Here is a 21,386-nt window from a genome sequence, read left to right as displayed (position 1 = left end):
GACACAGAATAGGAAAGAAGCAGAGACCCCTTTGGTCACTCTGAAGGAATTATCTGTATTAGGCAAATGTACATTTTATTCTGGCAAGTGCATCTTAGAGTTTCTTCCTAATTATCTGGGCCAAACTCTTGCTCAGGCTTTGTCGTCTCTCACTTGACTTCTCTTCCCCCTTCTGTCCATCTTCCAAGTCACCACTAGAGGGATCTTTTGCAAACAGAACTGGTTATGTCACTCTCCAGCTGAAAAACCTGTGGCTCTCTCTTGCCCGTGAACACACTCCTCAGCTTAATTTACCGGTGTGAATTTGTCCTGCACCAGAACCAGAGTGGTTCTCTGGTAGAGGCCTGGTGAAAATTAGCACTGAGACACATATGTCTACCACAGTTAACATTATACTGCAACACTGGAAGGATATATTACCCAAGGACACCAACTCAAAAGATACAAAAAGGTGGAGCCTCTCAAGTCCAACCACATCCTCTCAAGACACACTCAGGTTGGCAGTATTCTGTCTTGCCAGGTCATGGGAAGCCTGAATTTGAGAGCTTGGCAAGCCCCATACTCCCAATCGTATCACACTGGAACATAATTATCTCACTTGGTTGCCCAGGCTGCTTTTAGTTAGCCTGGACTCTGGGTTAAACGTGTGGATTCCAGCTGTGATTTCTTATGGTGGCACCAGCACTGACCATTCACACTGCCCCTAGGCTGCATAACAATGGCCAGGCATCACACATGAGCAGGTGACAAGCTGTGGACATGTGCAGGCCAGCCTCACACTCTGACCTCAATCTTTCTGTCTAGCCTCATCTCCTAAGACTACAGCCATACACAAACTGTACAGGAACATTTGCACAAGCTGTTCCCTCCACCTTAAATGAGCATACCCTTTACCCAACAAAAGGGCATTCAGATGTGCTCTCACCTATAAAATCTTTCCCAGAAATCCTAGAAGCGTTTTTCCCCTCGTCTGGGCTCCCCAATCCCTTGAGCTTACCTCTGTTGTCGTATTTTCAATATCAGGAATTATTATCTGCTCATGCGCCAACCTCTCTATCTGGAGTAGGACAAGAACCACATCTTAGGCATCTTTGTAACCTCAGAGCATACCACAAAGCTTTCAGAAGATCTTAGTGACATGAATGGATGGATGGATGGATGGATGGATGGACGGGCAACATATGTAGCTGTGTTTCTATCTTCTTTCTTAGAATTCAATAGGCAAACACACACGTGTGTGCACACACACATATGTACATCTTTGTTTCCACTTGGACTAGCACCCTACCACCCCTTTGGGAATAGGGCCACCAAGCTAAGCTGAGGAGTTCGACTATCTTTCCCCCACCCTCCTGAGTGTCTCCATATGATTGTGGCTTTTCCTAACACCCACTGACAGAGAAGCAAAGCCATATGGCCCAGGTTATCTACCGGGCTGGATGATGCAAGCTATCAACACAGAAGGCTAGTTTTATAGTCTTCCTTATCGTTCTCTGCATCTGTCTCTCCTGATACACATAGATTCCCTCCTGACCCTTCACCCCACCATTTGCTCTCCATTGCAGGTGGGGCATTCTCTTCTTTGTTACCATCCTCAACTCAGGCACTGAGATGTCTATGGCCACTTGGTATAATCTGCTCTTTGGATATAGATCAGTCCTGTGTCCCATGATCAATCACCCTCTATTTTCAGGAATAAAATTTTCTAATCTATTTTTCTAGATTAGGAATGGGCAGCTTTAGACAGTAACTAAGGTCTCAGGGTCTTCTGAGCAAAAGAGTTTATAGTGTATGTCAGAATAGATATAATTTCTTCTGCTGTCCAATCTAATTTTCTACAATGATGGAAATGCTCTGTGCACTGTCCAATATGGTAGCCACTAGCCACACGTGGCTATTGAGCATTTGAAATGTAGCTAGTGACTGAGGAAATGAATTTTAAATTTTGAATTTTATTTAACAGTCTTAGACATGCAAGGCTGTATCTTTGACCATACAAATGAACTATGAATTATCTTTAATATAGATTAAACTATATTTTATAGCACATTTTATTTCCTTGCTTGTTTGTTAATAACCATCCATCCAAGCACCCGTCAAGTGTATTGTCATGGGATGAGGAGTAATCGCCAAGGCCCCGCGCACCTGCAAAAAGCGCATTTCCTCTTTGCGAACAATTCCAGGTTTAACGATTTGTGCCTTTAATGTTCTCCTCCACCCTCGGCGGCCCTGGAATGCCAGCTGGTTCCTGCTGAGTCTTGATTCCCGCCCTCGGTTAGCCCCGTGGCGCGGGTTCCCGCCCCGCCCCGGCTGCAGCGTCCCTCCGTGTGTTGCAGACGGTTCCACCTGCACCATGTCCGAGTGGATCACCTGGTCGCCCTGCAGCATTTCCTGCGGCACCGGCATGCGGTCCCGGGAGAGGTACGTGAAGCAGTTCCCGGAGGACGGCTCCGTGTGCACGCTGCCCACCGAGGAGACGGAGAAGTGCACGGTCAACCAGGAGTGCTGTGAGTGGCGGGGACCCGGCGGGCGGGGCGGGCGCGCGGGGCTCCGAGGCCGTGGGCGGCGGGCCTCCAACCCCGCCGGACTCCCCAGCCCCCAGTAGTTGCCTGATGACCGAATGGGGCGAGTGGGACGAGTGCAGCGCCACCTGCGGGATGGGCATGAAGAAGCGACACCGCATGGTCAAGATGGGCCCTGCGGACGGCTCCCTGTGCAAGACGGAGACCTCCCAAGGGGAGAAGTGCATGATGCCCGAGTGCCGTGAGTGGGCAAGGGGTGGGCACGGGGGTGGGGAAGAATGGGGGAGGACCCAGCTTGTGGGTGGTGGGAGGATGTATGTGGAGGATCACAGCACCCCTCCCATCAAGGTAGGAAGCTGGGCAGGTGCAGGAGGAAAGCATTGTCCACTATCCCTGCAGGAGCAGGTTGAGGGCCATAGGTGTGTGGCTGTCAAAGTAGACCCAGAGACACTGGCCTCCTTTGGGGGATGTTCTGAGCAATGATGGGGCAGCACACTGGTGGCCTCCGTATAGAATTCACCTGCAACTGTGTTTTATAGGACCTCATGAGTATTGAGGAGGGCAGATTTAGGCAGGACATGCATTCCCCAGATCAGTGCCCCTACTCCCACTTATTCTACATGGGACCTGTCTGGCCCCATAAAGCATTATGATCCCTGCTCTCTGCCCACACATCAGTGCTTAGATGTATGCATGCACATGAGTACATACACATTCTGGAAATTTCTGTACCACAATTCCAAAATACAGCTCTGAGCCTACCTTTTAGTTTGTTACTCTTGGGGAGTGTGGGATGTTTCTGTCTCTAGTGAGACCCAACTGGTGTCCCGAGTGGGAACTTGTGTACTCATTTTACTAAGCCACATCTGATGTCATGTCATCACTACCAGCTGGACAAGGGGAGATGCAAGATAGTGACAAGAAGAGCAGCAGACTGTTGAGCCACTTCTTGCTCCACAGTTCACTCTTATCAGGACCAGCGGGCCAATTCCACTTTACTCCAGGAGCCAGAGCTTGGGTCAAGGGGCGGGGGTTTCTGTGGGGCCAAGAAGATCAAAGAAAACAGAGGGAGCCTGTTCTCAATGGCAAACCTGGCTCTTGGCCTAGACACCATCCCGTGCTTGCTGTCCCCGTGGTCTGAGTGGAGTGACTGCAGCGTCACCTGCGGGAAGGGCATGCGGACTCGCCAGCGGATGCTCAAGTCTCTGGCTGAACTGGGAGACTGCAATGAGGAGCTGGAGCAGGTGGAAAAGTGCATGCTGCCCGAATGCCGTAAGTCCCGGAACTCCTAGAAGTCCACAGCCTCTGTCCTCCTACCTTTTCTGAGCCCAGGGAGCCTGCAGGGGATTGAGGGTCCCTGAAGCAGCCCTGACCTGTGATATTACTGTTAGGTCATGCATTTAAACTGTCTGCTGGAGACAAAGAGTGTGAAGTTTAGAACTCTGTGTTACCAGCTACTTAAACTCTGCAGTCGATCTCATTTAAAAAGCGGGAATCCCTTAATGTCTACAAACTACCGGTTGCTGTGAAGTCTGAACAGTGGATTGTGTGAAAAACACTTGGCACAAGGCTCAATAAACCCCCCTATTAGAGGCTTATCTGATCCCTGGATTTTCCAAGCATCTTAATTCTATTCCTCCCCATGACTAGAGGCTGGACACGTTAAATCTCTGACTCCCACACTCATGCAGCCCTGGTAAGATCAGCGGGAAAACAGCCCAGTGCTCAAAAGCTCCCTGCCCACTCCTATCTCCCCCCAAACCTCTGACTGTGATCAATTGTTTTTATTACATGGGGACTAATTTCCAAGGAGAGGAAGTTGGTTTTTCTGGCTTAGTCTTCCAAGAGAGCTACTCTTGGCGGTGGTGGAAGCCAGGCAAGCTTGCTGTGATCTGAGTTCTGGCTTCCTCTGAAACGCCCTTGCAGTCTTCCATGCTGTGTCCCCCTTATCACTCAGGCTGCTGCCAAGGTTCAGATCCCAGCTCTGTCCCTTACTGGCTGGGTGACTGTTGCAGGTTACTTATCATCCCATCCCTGTTCCTCAGTTTCCTCATCTGTAAAATGGCAAGAAACACTGCCTAAGTTGCTCTGAGGATTAAACCAAATAATTGTACAAAATGCCAAGCACTGGATCTGGCAAATACAGGCCTGGTCTTAGTGTCTGTGACTGCCATAAAAAGTACCAGAAACCGAGGGGGTTAAGACAACAGAAATGTATCGTCTCACAGTTCTTGAAGCTAGAAGTCCAAAATCAAGGTGTCAGCAGGACCATAATCCGTCTGAAGTCTCCAGAGAGGAGTTAGTTCCATACCTCTATCCTGGGTTCGGTGGCCTGGGTTCGGTGGCCTTGGTTGTAGATGAATCTAACTCCGTGCCCACATGGCCATCTTCTATCACTCTGTGTTCAATTTTCCCCCTCTTTTAAGGACACCAGTCCTATTGGTCCACCATATTCCAGTTTGGCCTCCTCTTAACTAATAACATCTTCAAAGACCCTATTTTCAAATAAGGTCACAGTTTTCAAAACTAGGGGTTAGGGCCTGTACATGTTAGGGCCTCAATTGATGTGACATATTAAAGTTTCTGAGCTGTTTGATCTTGACTCAGTCACGTGTAGAGATGACCTGGAGCATCAACTAAAGTCTGGAGCTTTTACTAAGATTGACCCATAGTTCAACCAGCTCACCAGAGTTGGGCCTCAGAGCTTCTGACTGATAACACTGTTTCCAAGTTAAAACTCTTTAAGGGTCCCCTGATGGAAGGGAAAAGAAAATGAACATTTATGGAGCAGTTACTTTGGGGCGGAGAGAGGGCTGAGAGCATTATCTCATTTAATTCTCACAACTTAAAGAGAAAATTACCATTATCCCCATTTTGCAGATAAAAAAAGCTATCTGAGCTTGTATGGGGAGAAGAAATCTGAAATTACTGAATAAAACCAAGTACTTGCTGTTTTGCCAGGCCATTGGAGAGTTTGGAATCATTTGCCTCCCTAAGAGATATCCTGAAAGTCAGACTGAGGTGTCATTTCCCCTTCACAATTGTGAGATGCTAGCTTACTAAAAAGGATTTGCTGGATCCTGTACCACGATAACCCATAAAACACCACTTGCTCCCATCCCTCTTCTCTAATGATTTTCCCATTTTGACCTGTGTTTTGCCCAGACTGGCATGTATAGGACACAGGATGATGTTTGAGAACAAAAAAAAAGAAACACTGCCTAGTTTCTTAATACAAAAGCCACGGAGTTCTTCGGTTAGGTCCAGGGGGTCAGATACCCGTTAGCTTGGTGATTTGTTCTTGCCAAAGGATTCAGGCAGCAGGGGTCTTGCTGGCTTTGCTCTGAAAAATGGCACCAGTGAGCTGTGCACCCAGAGAAAATCTTTGTCCTTGAGATTTCAGGAGGCTGGTCTGTGCCACCGGAGGCTCATTTGACAATACTCGAGAAGCCTGCAGAGCAAGAGGCACTGAACACATCTTCATGGTTCCCCAGAGCCTTCTTGAGCGGTACAGGGGACTAGGATGTGGGTTATGACAGGGTCACTGATCCTGCCTCCACCGCTTATATACCAGATGGGCTGGATGATGTCAGCCTGCCCCTTGGAACCTTAATTTCTGCTTCTGTAAAATGGGATAACAGCCCCTGCTTTGTATTCTTCATAGGCTTGTTAAAATGCTTAAAGACGTGTATGTGACAGTATCTTGTTTCAGATGTGAGATACACTCATGCCCATCTGTGTCTTGCCAGCCATTGACTGTGAGCTCACCGAGTGGTCCCACTGGTCAGAATGTAACAAGTCATGTGGGAAAGGACACATGATTCGAACCCGGATGATCCAAATGGAGCCTCAGTTTGGAGGGGCCTCTTGCCCGGAGACTGTGCAGCGAAAAAAGTGCCGCATCCGGAAATGCCTTCGAAATCCATCCATCCAGAAGCTGCGCTGGAGGGAGGCCCGAGAGAGCCGGAGGAGTGAGCAGCTCAGGGAAGATTCTGATGTGGAGCAGTTCCCAGGTATCGCTCCCAGGTGTGGGGCTGGGCTGGTCTCCAGGACAGGGGGGACGATGGAGTGGGGGAAGGCAGCATTTTCTGGAGGCTTCAGGCAACATTTTGGTTTTTTAGTGCAAGTTTTTTTGCCAAACATATATTAAGTGAGTATAATTTATAAAGGAGAGGAAAGGGTCAGGGGCTCTTTATCAAAGAACCTTTAGATACCATAATTAACTGCCCAAGAGTCAAGCAATGAGCCTTTAGGAATTGCATAATTCCTAACTTTCCACACATACATAATAAAATCAGTAGCATGGAAGTCAGGTAAGTCTCGTCAAACTTTGTTCAAAATAATAGTTACAACCTAGTAACTACATTCACTTTTTGCAAAAGGAGAAAATAATTACATAGGTATCAGAAAAGTCTCAGCCCTATTTAGGGACTGTTCCTGGGGGCCTCTTAGAACAACAAGGCATCCTACATTAAGGACGTGGCTCAGACAAGATGGCCTTGGCTTGTGGCTTCATGATTTATTTTTTCAAGGTTAGCCACAAAGTATGGTAGCAGTACCATGTCAGCCTTGAGTTTCATTTCCCCAAATAAGATAGATCCAGGCTGCCAAATAACTAAGCAATAAATTGCTCCAGTGGATCATCAAACAAAGTGCTAAGAGAGCATCATATATTGCCTAGAATAGTTCAGGGACAAGAGATGCCAGAAAAGGGAAAATTAGAGTGGGTCTCGAAGAAAGTGCAGGTTTTCCAGTTGGAGGAGAGCATCCCACACGGCAGGAATAGCCATTGCAAAGGCACAGGGCATGATGTGTTTTGAGCAGTAAATGGGATGTGGATGGAGCACAGAGTACAAGAAGGGGAGGGTCAGGAAACAAGGCTGGAGGAGTGGGGACCAGAACATAAAATGCCAGGTGACCTGCTGAGGATTTGGGATTTGATACCGTAGATGAAGGTGTTAAGAGAGTGTCTTTAACAGTTAACAGACCTGAATTTTGTAGAGTCTTCCTTTTGATTGGGTTGAATGGTTTGGAGTTGGCAAAAACGGAGGCACAGAGGCCAGTTATTAAGCTTTGTTTATGGCCCAGGGGATTAGGTGTCCCCTCCCACTAGCATAGCTTGAGGCAGGTCCATGGTGACCAAGAGATGAAAAGAACATGACATTTTTAAAAAAAAGAAAAAAGCCCTGCCTGGGGCTTCACTGCTGAATAAGCTGTCCCAAGCCAAGAGTGCAATATATTGGACTCTCTCAGCCAGGAATCATCTGCAACAGATGAAACAGTAAATGGGGAAGACTGTGGTTCAGCTTTGGGCACAGGCCGTGATGTTCTTTGAATTCCCTGGGTGGGTGAGGGAGGTTTAGTGTAAAAGTGAGAGTTAACGGGTACATTGAGTTTCTAAATATTTTATAAGAAGACACAGCTCAAATTATTCCTTTTCTTTTCTCTTCCTTAAGATGCTCCACCTCTACTTAGAATGATGAGAGAAATGGAGAAGACGCAAGGCTACCTGAGGGCTCACTATCTTTTCTTTAGGGAGCTATTAGCCTATCAAAAGTTGCTTGATGCACATGGTAGTCCATCAGCCAGCCAGTCAACAAACATTCATTAAGGCCAACTCAGTGCCATGGTCCTCTCCTCCCTGAACTTACAGTGTAGTGTGTAAAATAGATATTAAATTGGATAATCATAAATGTGATTGGTTCTTTGAAAGAGGATTATACAGAGCACCGTGGAAGCATTTAAACAAAAGACCTAACCTAATTTCTGGGGTTCAAAGAAGTTTTCTTTGAGAAAGGCATGTTTAAGCTGCATAGGGAAAATAATAAATTATACTTAAGTTTACTTAGTATTTTGGAGGCTAAGTACTTGGGGATCAAGGCGTAAGAGAAAATAAGTGGTAAAATGTTCCTTGAATGGTTGCTGCACAACACGCCACCCCCAAACAGTGGCTTTATAAAACAATTATTAATTAGCTTATGATGCTATGGGTTGGTGATTTGGGCTGACACAGCTGGACCATTTTTCTGTGATCTGGCTTAGGCTCATTTAGGTAGCTGCAGTCAGCTTGTGGCTCAACCGGGGCTGGAAGGTCTAGCCTCACTTGCATTTCCGGGTCCTCCCTCAGATGGGTTGGCTGGGGTCTCTTTCCACAAGGTCTCTCCAGCAGACCACCTTGGGCTTGCTTACACAGTGGGGGGAGGGTTCCCAGCAGCAAAAGGTGAGCCCAGATGTGTAAACACTTTTCAAGCCATGTTCACATAGCCTAGCCCAGATTCAAGAAGTTGAGAAAGAGACCCTGTCCCTTGATGGGAGGAGCTGCAAAGAATTGTTTGCAAGCTGTCACCTATGAGCCCTAATAAGGACTGTAGCCATAAGTCAATAAATAATAATAATAATTCAATAAATCATTGCATATAGGAGAAGTCCAGAAAACTAAATTTGCCAGTTGTCCAAATCCTAGCAAATTTCAACAAGCGCTCAGGATCCTTATTCTGTCCCCCCATCTCTGCTGGCCTAATCAGGCCTTCTCATGCTTGCAGGTTGTAGAATGCGTCCATGGACGGCCTGGTCAGAATGCACCAAACTGTGTGGAGGTGGGATTCAGGAGCGCTACATGACGGTAAAGAAGAGGTTCAAAAGCTCCCAGTTTACCAGCTGCAAAGACAAGAAGGAGATCAGAGCATGCAATGTTCAGCCTTGTTAACAAGGTTACGAACGAGTTCCACAGGGCTGCAACTCTAGATTCCAGAGGCACCAATGGCTGGATTGTTCGTTTGCTTGTTTGTTTAAGGCAATTTAAATTGCGTACACTAGTTTTCATTTCTGCAGTGTGGTTCGCCCAATAGTCTTGGGGATGCAAGGGACATCCTTTCTGAATACTTGGTGGGTACAGGCTGAGTGCTTGCTCACTTCCTGCACAGAAGTGAGTGGTATCAGCCACCTTCTACTAAACTGAAATTTGTCCCTCTGGAACATCTACCTGGGCAGGCACAACAGAGGCCTCTACACCAAGTCGTAGTAGTGTTTGCAAATGACTCTGTGCCTCAGTCCCAGAGTGCAGCAAGCAGGAAACATTCCCAATCAGATGAAGAGAGCAGATTGCCCTCATTCTCATCTCTGACCTGTCCACTCTTCCAGCAAACGACTATTTGCCCATCTCTTTTCATGTGGTGGGACTTTAGGTCCCTTGTTATGTCTCCTCAGTCATCAGCGATTCTTGGGAAGAACAAAGCTGGTAGACTTGAAGAGGAAGGAGCACTGTGGGGTGGCTTTTCTTCTTTCACTGAGAAATTCTGAATACATTTATCTTACCTCCCTAATATTGATTCCTGATACCTCAAAGGAAAAAAAAAAAGGTACTAAATATGAAAGTATTTTTCTCTTGCCTATTTTTTTGCTACAGTTCCCTAAGCAGCCAGCCTTATGAACCTTTGGTACTAGATCCTTACTGGAACCAAAGCCAAGGCAGGAAATTGGCCTCTAGCAGCCCCAACATTGAGTTTATAAAATTTGTCTACATACATCTAGACTATAAGTTTTCAAACCAGTTTCTAATAAGAAAGTTTTTAGTTTATGCATTTTGCTAAGTCTGCCCGCACCTACCAAGCCTTTCCTTCAACAAACATACTATCTCTATGCTTTATTTTTAGTCATAAAAGTTTATATATAGAGAGAAAATGTGTTTCAGAGATTAAGAAAAACAGCAAATCTAGAGAGAAAGGAATATTAAGGAATCAAGCTGAGCAAAGGAATATGGTGGGAAGTCAACCCTGTGTCCAGCTCTCCATGCCAGGGCTCTGGTCCTTAGACATATACATCAGGAAGGCCATGGACTTTCCATCCCCTTCCAAGCATTCCTAAACACACCAAAATCAGAGACTGACTACCAAGGATTAGCGTAAAAGCACTTCCTGAGTTGATGCCAACAGCGGTTTTTACTCATTCGTTAAAATTATGTTTCGTCTCTGTAACAGCCTTCTTTTTGACTGCTTACTCCAAATATGTACTATGGATGAGATGCATACAATACCTTGGATATGCTTCTTTAAGAATTTGCATTAAACATTACCAGGATATTTCCGAACACAACAGACATATGCTATAGCCCTGAATATGTATTATTTTCTTTAACACAAAGAGACTGTTCAATAAAAAACTCATTGGGTCTGTCTTTTGTGTTTTTAAGCTAATTAAGTGTTGAGAAGCAGGGCTCTTTTACAATTGTTATCCACCTCAATCATTTTCTATAAAAGATGCAACTTTTGTTCCTTCATTCTGGAGGACCATTATTACCACATTCCTGAGCTTCCTGGAGCTTTGAGTTGTTTCCAATATTATTTTGTAATCTTTAAGTGAACTGCTTCCCCTTCCCCACCAAAGGAGAAATAAAAGGTTTACCTTCTACTTGGACAAAAAACGTTCTGATACTGCATTTGCCGTAAGCTATCTAGGTGCATACTTACTCTCAACCCATGAAAATCAAAGCTCCCTTAAGATAGTGATTCCTTAAGTACCTCTAAGGACAAGCCATCCTAGTGTCCCATGTTCCTATTTAGTCCCCTGTTGGGTACATTTTTAATCCAAATTTTGGGGACTTAAAACCAAGTATATAATGACTGAGAATGGGTAACACTTAACAAGAAGTGATTCGCATAAATGTTTTTTGTTTGATGACGAATTTCTAAGAAGCATCATATCTCTTTCTTACCAAAGTCATGTGTTAGGTGGCTTGTAGTTTTTCTGGCTAATGAATCATTTTGGAAATAAAGACTTTTTACTGCAAAATGAAATCTGTTTGGACTTCCAGTTGAGATATTATTTAGGTTATAAGATGCCCAGTAAAAACTGCCACATAAAGAACCACTATAACATTTTTAGAGATTTTCATCAATGTCAAACCAGTTGCAGTCCAATTTATGTCTACATTTAAAAGGACAGTAAGAAGTCCAGAGATAATTTCCCAACCAGACATTGGGTCACTCGTCTGTCATCCTGCCAATGCATTATTTGTAGGAAATCTATAGTAGCAAATGACAATAAAACCTGGGCTTCCTAAGACCCAGAACTGAAAACGTTAAAAAGATTTTGTGCTGTTTTTAATTTGAACTTTGTGTATCAAACACATTTTAAACACAGTTAGAGTTTGTGTACTTCTTGCAGGAAGGGCACACTGCATATTCTGACAGTTCTACAGTTCTCCAGAAACTAGTCAGCCTACATGTTTGGGGGGATAAAGGAGCAGAGGAGAGGGAAAGAGGGAAAGAAGGAGAGGGAGAGGGAGAAGTAAACAGAACCTGACCTTTCCAGATCATTTTATAATGGAATCTAACCTGGAGTGAAGTGCACATCTTTGGAAGTTCAGCTATGTAGAGCTGTTTGTGGCAAAGAAGTTAGATATTAAAGTGTACTGAGGGTGTTCATTCCAAAAATAGACATTCTGATCCAAACAAGACTAAATACAAAAGTTTAATCCCTAGACACAATACAGAATCAAGGAAGACATAGGCATTTCCATTTGTTTTGTTATTTGGTGCTATTAAGTTTGATAAAAATGATTCATTTTTTCTTCACATTGCCCCAAGTAGAGAGAATACAAATAAATCCCTTTTAGAGAGATGTGTAATAAACTATAAATAGCAGCTGAGTGCTCATTAGGCTGAAGATAATTCTTCAATTTAAATCCTTTGAAATCTGAAAGCAAAAGATATGTACTACAATACCAAATTTAAATAATTGTGTCCCTGCTTTAGAAGCCCTGTTGGTTCAGAAAGCTTTACAGCACTCTGTAGGTGGAGAGGCAGAAATTGCAATGGTTAAGCACTGGTGACCTGGGTTCAAATCACTGCAGCACCACTGAGTAGCTGGGAGAGCTTGGCCAGTTATTTTACCTTTTCTGGCCTCAGTTTCACACAAGCTCTCTAACACTAAAGGACTTCCAGACCCCCCACTTCCACAATCCAGCCAGTCTCACCTCAACAGAGAATCCCAATACTATTCTGATGTAGTAAAATCATTCAAAACCACTTCCACCCCACCTGTCCGTCAACTGCTTATAAACCAGCAAATACCTGCTGGCATCAGTTGCATTTCTTATAACTGAAAAAGCCCTAACAAATAAGGTATACATGTATAATTTTTGGAAAGCTATATCAGAGCAAAATGCAATTTCAGACTTTTGTCACTACATAATATTCATAATGTCATAAAACAGGATAGCATTTGCCAACATTTTCTCATATTACTCTAAATTCTTAATAAAACCCAGAATATGTTCTTAACTACTTCTTGGCTTTAAAATTAATTAGTAATAGTTCTCATATGTTAAGCAAACATGTTTAAACAGGTCCCTTTACAGCAAATAATTTTTAAGCAGAAGGGGAAAGGGTAAACATCTTATTCAACTGACTCATTTAAACACTTGTGAGTTTGTAAAAGTAGAGTTCCTAATGTTGGAATGTAAGTCATACTGGGTGATCTGGAATTTACTAGTCTATGAAGGAAGGCAGAGGGGCTACTTGTGAAAAATGTCCTTACCCATACTCTAGTACTGCTCAAAGTGTGCTCTGCAGACTGATGCCACCCAACTGTTGAAATCCAGCAACAAGCTACAGAGACTGAAAAAGCAAGCGTTTAGAAATGTATGTAAGTAATTCGATATTGTCAGGATAATCAAGAGCATGATTATTTTTCTGGTGATTTATTTTTAATTACATTTAGCAAAAAGTGTCAGTGCACATTTGGAGATTTAAAAAAAAAACAAAAAAACAAAAAACCAGCCCGTCACCAACAATAGTCCCAACAGAGCTGCACTACACTATCCTCACTTACTTCAAGAAAGAGATGCCAGCCTGCAAGCCCTAGGCTTCTTAAATCTCTCAAATGCTTACGCATCCACAAGGTAAATATCTAGTTCCAGATCTGCATACTTATGTATCTATGGTTAAGTACCTTGCACTGGCTCCTTTCCTTATTCCTAATATACTACACTATAAAACAATTTATTGCCCCACCCCACCCCTAGATTTTGGCACAGAATTTCTCAAAATCGTAGCCCCCACTTACTTCCTCCACCTCCTCACCTTCTAATCATATCTTAATCCACTACAATCTAGTTTCCATAACCAGACCACTGAAACGAAATCTCTCAGTCATCAGCAATCCCCTAAACAATCATTTCTGCCTCTTACTCCCTCATCTTCTGCACAGCATTCATTGATTTTTAGGACCCTTGGCTTCCCTGATAATACAGTCTCCAGATTCTCCTCTCCAGAAACTGCTTCTGGCTGTTTCTCTTGGCTACTGCTGCCTCTTCATTTTCTACCCAAGTATTAGTCTGTCCCCCCCCACCCCCACCCCCAAAGTTTTACCCTTGGCCCTTCTCTCAAACACATGTATTTTCTAATAGATATTATCTGCTCCCACTTCATCCATCATTAGTTCAAAATAGATAAATTCCCAATCTGTACTTCTAGTCCTAGGCTCTCTTAAGAGCTCCAATCCCCAAATGCCTCCAGGTCTAATCCTGTAAGTAACTGCCATAAGCATCATATATTTCTATCACTAGAGAGCTGTCCATTCTCCTTATTTTAATAGCACCACCTTCCGGTCACCCCAACTCAACCTTAAGAGACCCAAACATCTCTTTGATGTACCTCCAATCTTCAGTCCCTTTTCCGTCACATTACCAGAGTTCAAGTCTGCATCTTTCGCTGAAACCATTCATTCATCAAATGGTTTTTCTGCACAATCTACATGTCAGGCAATATGGACAAAACTTAAACACAACAGACATGGTTCTGCCCTCACAGAGTTCATGAGGTTGGGGTCAGACAAGAAAAACAAAATAATCACAGATAAATGTCATTAGTACATACATAGGACAATGTGATATTAGAATGGGAAGATGGTACTCTGAGGAAGCAGCATTTAAGCCAAGATCTAAAGGATGAAAACGGCTAATTGGAATAGTTGTGTGAAGTAACTGATTTGGAAAATACTTGGTGTGTTCTAAGGGTGTTAGAAAGCCAATCAGCTAGAATATAAATGAGAAGTAGGAAAACAACGGATCCTGCAAGGGGTTTCCCTTGTATGCTACAGTAAGGAATTTGGATATTAGTCCAAGTGCATTGAAATGATGACATTTTAAGCAGCAGTGTTAACAGTTAATTGATGGTTTAATTCTCTCTGGCTGCACTGAAAGAATGGCTTGGTGGGAGCAAAAGACAGGCCACTTCAGAGGCCACCACAGTAATCGGGGTGTGATACAAGAAGGGCTTGGACAAACACAGCAGAGACAATGGACAGAGGACAGATTCCATGATTCCAATAACCTCTTATCTGACCACCCTGCCTTAAATCTCTGCACTTCCCTGCCCTTTTACAACCACTGGAGCAGACCCAGGAACTCCTTGTTCGGAATCCTTGGCTACCTACCATTATGTATGAAAAGACTATCCTATTATAAAGCCTTCCAAACCTAATCTCAGTCTAGTTTATCATTTTTTCCCATTGCATTTAGAATCTTTTTAGACAAAAAGCTCCAATCCCAGCATAAACCCTGCATTCTTCCAACTCTGTGCCTTTGCCCAGGCATTTTCCCAGTCTTTCTACCACTCACTCTCCTCCTCTTCTCCCCATACCAAATCCTAACAATTCATCAAGCTCCAGCTAAAATGCCACTTCTATTTAAGAAGATTCCTCCAGTTTCCCAGGAGGACTATACCATCCCTTTCCCTGGACCTGAGAACACTTCTTGCAAGCTTCTCACACTCTGCCTTCAACTATAGGACCCCACATTTGCTTTAGTCACTCTTAATCTTCTTCCACTAAACACTGAATAACCTGAAGGAAGGCAAAGTTCCACCATGCATCCATTTCTCTGGAATACCTAAAAGGGTCTTGCACAAAGAAATATGCTCAATCGTTTTTTGAATTCAAATACCTTTTATGTTAAAAAGTACTTTGAAAGGTCATAAACAGTCACTGGTTAAACAAATACCCTTAAGTGGTCAAGTGAAAGAGTTTGAAAGTGACCACATAGTCATCATCTCCTATTTATATGTTTAATGGGAACATTATGTATAGTAATGGGAAAAGAAATAAACTAGAATTCAAACAAATCAAATTGCTGATGAAAAGTTAGAAGAGGAAGGGGCTAGACCTTAAATACATACAACTGTCACATCAAATTTTAAGTCAAATGATACAGGGACCAATCTATATTGTAAAACTCTGAAGTCCCAAATTTAAAGAATCATCAAAGCAACAAGTATTTTGAAAAGGGCTTAATGTCCAATTCTGAAATACTGTAAATATATGTATACATATAGGGAGAAAATTGCTAGGACAGAAATTCATGACTATCAATTCAGAATAATCTGTTTGGAAGAATTTCCACATATATAAAAAGACATGAGAAATTCTGAAGTTGGGAATGTAATCTCAAATGCTAAAAGTGTTACAAAGCAGAGTTGGCAAACCATAGTTTGTGAGCTGAATCCAGCCTGCCTTCTGTTTTTGTACAGCCCATGAACTAAAGATGGTTTTTACATTTTTAAATGGGTGGGGGGAAAAATCAATGGACTATTTCATATCACATGAAATTATATGAAATTTACATTTTAATGTCCACAAATAAAGTTTATTAGAATACAGCCACATTCATTTGTTTATATATTTTTATGGCTGTGTCAGTGCTATAATAGCAGAGTTGAGTAGTTGGCTCACAAAGCCTAAGATGATATTTATTATCTGACCCTTTACAGAAAAAGTTTGCCAACCCCTGCTATAGATAAAATATGGTTACACAGGCAAGGATTATTCATGCCAAGGGACTGGCCAACCTTTTTGAGAAAAGATTACAAATCAAAGACCAAAAGGGCTCCAAGGCATTCTGATTGCATGATAGAAATCAAACAGGACAGACTTCTGCTTCCACCATGCAATACAATTGTGACACTAACAACCTAGAGTTTGTGTAGACTTCGGAAGTTAAGGGCACAATCCTCCATCAGACTGACTTCACTTCAGACACCGGCCACAAGTTCCAGGGGATCCCAGGGCCAGCCTCACTTCTGATCAACTGGCTATAAATTGGGTTCCCACTAACCCCTCAGGTTTGATAACTTCCTAGAACAACTTGCAGAACTCAGAAAGTGCGGTACTTATGATTATTGTTTTATTATAGCAAAAGAGGATACATATAAATAGCCAAAAGAAGCAACACATAGGGCGAGTTTGGGGAAAATCTCAAACGCAAAGCCTTGGGTGTTCTCCTCTGGCTCATCAACATGTATTACCAACCAGGAAAACTCACCCAAATTTCAGTGTCCAGAGCTTTTACTGGAGCTTCTGAATGCAGGCATGATTGACTGAATCAATGTCCACATGACTGAATTCCCTTTTCACCCCCTTTCCCCTCCCAGGGGGTGGGGACTCAAAGCCCCAACCCTGCAATACGACTAGTTCTTCTAAAGTGGCCAGCCTTGTCCCTAAAACTATAGGTATGGCTGGCTACGCTTGGAATCATCTCAGTATAAATTATCAGGTGGGGTGTCCACAATTAATAACAAAAGACATTCCTACTGCTCCAAGTGTATACACCCAAATTTTTAGAGTTCACCCCACCAAGGAGCCAGACAAAAGCCAGACAAATTCTTCATCATACAACAAACCATGAAAGAGTAACAGGAACTAGATTTACCCCCCCCACCTTCGACAACTAAAAATATGGCCCAAATATATGAAACAACTGTTTTTAAATACTGGACATCAGGTCAGGCAGCCCACACCAGGCAGCCCAGGGCGCTACAATCCATGATTGAAGGGAATCAAAAAAGGCAAACTTTAAGACTGCCTTGGTTTTCTGCCTAGAGGCATATTCCAAACTGCAGAGGAGATACGGGATCTCAAGCAGGGCATAAAGGTTTCTGAGCTGAAAAGAGAAGACATTTGAGATCAGGAAGTTTGAGGCAACTGGAGGTTGGAGGACATAGTTCTGAAGATGAAGGAAGCTACAAAGAAAAAGAGCTCCAGAAAATACATGGGATCAATGACAATGAGTCTGAATATTAGGATGCACATGTATAGGGTGAAACTCAAGAAAGCCAGGCAAAGAATGACCTGGAAGCTGAGATGAACAGTTGATCAGAGCACAACATGGAGCTAAGAATTATTTTAGTTCCCACTAGCCAAAGTGGAAAGTCCTCACTGATTATTCAGGGCATTCAGTAGAGACCCCAGAAGGGCCACAGCTTAGTAGCAGAGCGAAACTATCATGGGAAAAAGGCTACTCGAAACGGCATAAAGCTTGAAAACAAGCCGTGAAAGGATCAAACTGAACTACAAGTAAATGAAATGAATACCGGAAAAAAGCCCAATACTCTTTAGAGGAAGATAACAAAATTCAGGCATGCAACAAGAAAATACACCATCTCCAGCATCCAATTGAAACTTACTAGACATGCAAAAAAGCAGAAAAAATGTGACCCAAAGCTAGAGAAAAATCAGTCAGTAGAAATCTAGAAATGATAGCGATGATAGGGTCAGTAGACAAGGATGTTAAGACAGCTATTATAACCATGTTCAAATATTCAAAGCAGTCTTTCTCAATCAGCATTCTGTGAAAGAATTAAGCCTTAAAGAAAATTATTTGAGTAACTGTTTTCTCAATTGTCCCAAGGACAGTGCATGGCTAGTACCATTCTAGATGCATAGGAGAGAAGTTAATTCATTACACACAATAGCTATCTAAAGACATTAAGGCTCAATTCTCCGGGCAACTAGTTGAGAAACGCTGGTTTAGAGGAAAATATGAACACAGTGAAGAGAAAAACAGAAGACACAAGAAACTAAATAGAACATGTAGGGCAAAAAAAACCCTAAAATATCAGAAATGAAAAATTCACTGGCTGGTATTACAGCAGATTAAACTACAGAAGAAAATGTTAATGAATTTGAAGATATAGCAATAAAAACTATCCAAAATGAAGTACAGAGAGAAAAAAGAAGGAAATTGAGATAATAAAACTTGACTTTTAGGCTGTTCTGCTACAAATTATCTATTCAGAATAAAGTGATTGGCTTCCTCTTAAATCTGGATATCACCAGGCAGTTTCTTCTTAAGTTATCCATGATAAATAAACTTAAGCCTGTGTTTTCCAACTGCAAGTACCACCAAAGTATCTGTGACAGTGATGTGGGTATCAAAAACCACAATATCAATGTGATATCTTTCTGGGAAATAATTTTACTATGAGACTTGAAAGGAAAGATAATTCTAGATTAAAGCAATTATATTATGAAATATAATGTAAAATTATGACTTTTCTTAGTTTTCAGGTAAATTTACTGTGTAAAATAAATTAACTGTGTAAAATTACATAAATTTACTGTTTAAAATTTACTGTGTAAAATTTACATAAATGTAAAATTATGACTTTTCTTAGTTTTCAGATAAATTTACTGTGTGCTCTGCCTCAGCTATTTTAGGCCTCATCCATATATGTGTATATATTCATCTTCCTCTCTCCTCTAGAGTTGGGGTTCTGGCAGGAGCACTTCATAGGAAAAGTTTAAGAAACACTGATTAAGGAAACATTCAAGAGATCACAAAGAACACCAAGCCATTTCATTTTCCGTTCACTTGCAAAATGATGAATTCTTATTTTGAAACTCTAAAAATTCTCCAATGCTGGGGGAAAAGCCATAGAGCAAGTAAAATAAGTCTCCCCCAACAAACCACAAAAATAACAAAATGAGTACACAAACATCAATTTGTGATAACAGATCAATTTTAATTCTAGCACCTGAAGCTATACAAGGGTACGCTTTATAAACTTCATGGACTGTTGTACACATTCAGTAAAGTGACAACTGTGCAATACCACTTAGTATCTCAAAATCAGGAAACATACTTCGGAATTGTTTAAACACAATCCACGGAATTAAAAACAAAATCAGAAGTCATCCACAGTTATACTAATTGTCAAAAGTTTTACATTTAATACTTGATATAACAGTCAATATGTAGTAAGGGATATTTAAAGTGATTTCAGATTCTCATCCTGTAAGTTGTACTCTACTGGGAAGCTTTATTGAGTAGGTATGTGACTGGCCAAAGTGGGTACAACCAGGACCAGAACAGCAGGTAAAGTTCTACCACAGTTTCCGTAGCCTCCACTTATTTTTCCTTTTGTCAGTTAAAAGTGAACAGTGAGAATTAAATACTTATCTTTACATATACACAAGGTATGCTGTGAAAGCATATTTGCTTACAAACATATAAAAATACTTGTTAACTAGTTTGATAAGAAAATAATGTATAAAAGTATATAGCAAAAACATTAATCATCTCTGACCCCGGAAAGATCAATTCCATATTTTACATTACATTAAACAAAAAAGTTTTAGTTTTTTTTGAATCCCTTATCCAGAAACACTTAAAAAAGAAGACAGACAGAAATTGTTTATTTCTACCCTCAACCTGGCTGTGAAGAGTTAAATTAAAAAACTAAGAACAATGAAATGCTTAAGTCCAAAATGAACCAAATATCTGGCCACGTAGACTGTTACCACCTTCAAGAGCAGGAGTAATAATAAAGGCTTGAAAAGCGGTTTCGAATCCATAAAGGAAATAGGCATTTTGGTATTTTGGCCACGGGAAAACAAAGTTATAGCATCAGTTAAGGTCTGAGATGTCTCACTTTTGCAGATTCAATTCAGAGTATCTAAGGTTAACTAAAGCTGACATCAAATTTGTTAAAGGTGGGCAAAAATTCACATTTAAAAAAAAAAAAATACTAAGTTTCTATTTAGAGTAACAGTAAGCAATATGACTCCAGAAGTTAAAAATCATTTCACACCTAAGACTTCAGCTTGGCAAACAGCTTGGGTTCCAAAACTGATTCATCCCTATTAAAATGTAAGTCCTTAAAAATGTGTCTGTGTATATAGATATACATTTTAAAGGAATCAGATAACCTTAGAAGCAGCCTTAGTGTTTCCTTTTAATCTGTCTTGAAATGACCATAGTATCTTCATGGAAAGGATTAGCCAGCTTCTTGGTCTAAGGCTAATATGGTGATCATTTGTCAGACTTGCTTGTCTAAGGCTAAGAAGGTACCGACAAGATGTAAACTGTAAGGAGAGAAAGAGAAGATGAGGACTTTTCCTGGCAGTTGGTAGCTAAAATTCATGGGATTCTTAGAAAATTACACAGTGGCAGCCTTTCTTATCTTTTTCTTTCCGCGTTGGTTCTGGTGAAGGAGGACATTCCTGCTCTTGAAATTTCCTGTAAGATAGAAAAATCTAAATGTAATTGTCTTCTTGGTATTCCAAATGCAGGCTGGTTCTGGACAAGTTTCATTTAAGTACATACGCTTTTCATTGTTAAACATCAACTAGAGAATCAAAGCAATTAAAAAAAAAGGCAGCAGCAGCCCAAAAGCTTCAAACTAGTATAAGCAGAGTTGTCTGAGTTGCTTAAATGGGCAAGTGCTGAATCAGATGAGATGCTGAACATCCATCACTAGAGTATAAAATAAAATGACCCTTAATGAGGTAAGCACAATCTTATGCCCTGTTGTGTCACTTCTAAGATGTAAGTCAGTATCAGACAAGTTAGTTGACCTTCCTGAGCCTCGGTTTTTAAAAAAAAGGAATTATAAAAACAGTTGCTATGAGGATTAAAGATGATCTTCTAATGTTAAAATACCTAATAGTGCCTGGCATAAAAAAAGCCCCCTCTACCCCCTTTCTCACTCCTGATAAACTGATGGATATGGGCAGATTCTGAGGATCTAAGCCAAGGACAAAATACTTCAAAGAGGCAGCAATAATTATTTAAAGAAGATACTGGTTCAT

The 21,386-nt window shown here is 41.8% G+C and overlaps 2 protein-coding genes across 2 annotated transcripts in view; one reads left to right on the top strand and one right to left on the bottom strand.

Annotated features, from left to right (window-relative positions):
* Positions 1-11,318, top strand: part of SPON1 (spondin 1) — a 307,860-nt gene extending 296,542 nt beyond the window's left edge. The window contains exons 12-16 of the mRNA XM_037839787.1: positions 2,337-2,507; positions 2,596-2,763; positions 3,630-3,794; positions 6,272-6,535; positions 9,065-11,318. Coding sequence (XP_037695715.1) covers positions 2,337-2,507; positions 2,596-2,763; positions 3,630-3,794; positions 6,272-6,535; positions 9,065-9,228 — 932 coding nt within the window. The 3' untranslated portion in view covers positions 9,229-11,318. The remainder of the gene's footprint in view (positions 1-2,336; positions 2,508-2,595; positions 2,764-3,629; positions 3,795-6,271; positions 6,536-9,064) is intronic.
* Positions 11,319-19,233: 7,915 nt separating this feature from the next.
* Positions 19,234-21,386, bottom strand: part of RRAS2 (RAS related 2) — a 102,463-nt gene continuing 100,310 nt past the window's right edge. Inside the window, exon 6 of the mRNA XM_037840460.1 lies at positions 19,234-20,814. Coding sequence (XP_037696388.1) covers positions 20,727-20,814 — 88 coding nt within the window. The 3' untranslated portion in view covers positions 19,234-20,726. The remainder of the gene's footprint in view (positions 20,815-21,386) is intronic.

The sequence above is a fragment of the Choloepus didactylus genome, chromosome 6 (genome assembly GCF_015220235.1).
Source record: "Choloepus didactylus isolate mChoDid1 chromosome 6, mChoDid1.pri, whole genome shotgun sequence".
Lineage (NCBI taxonomy): Eukaryota > Metazoa > Chordata > Mammalia > Pilosa > Megalonychidae > Choloepus > Choloepus didactylus.
The sequence above is the reverse complement of the archived record's forward strand: the minus strand, read 5'-3'. Positions and strand labels throughout refer to the sequence as shown.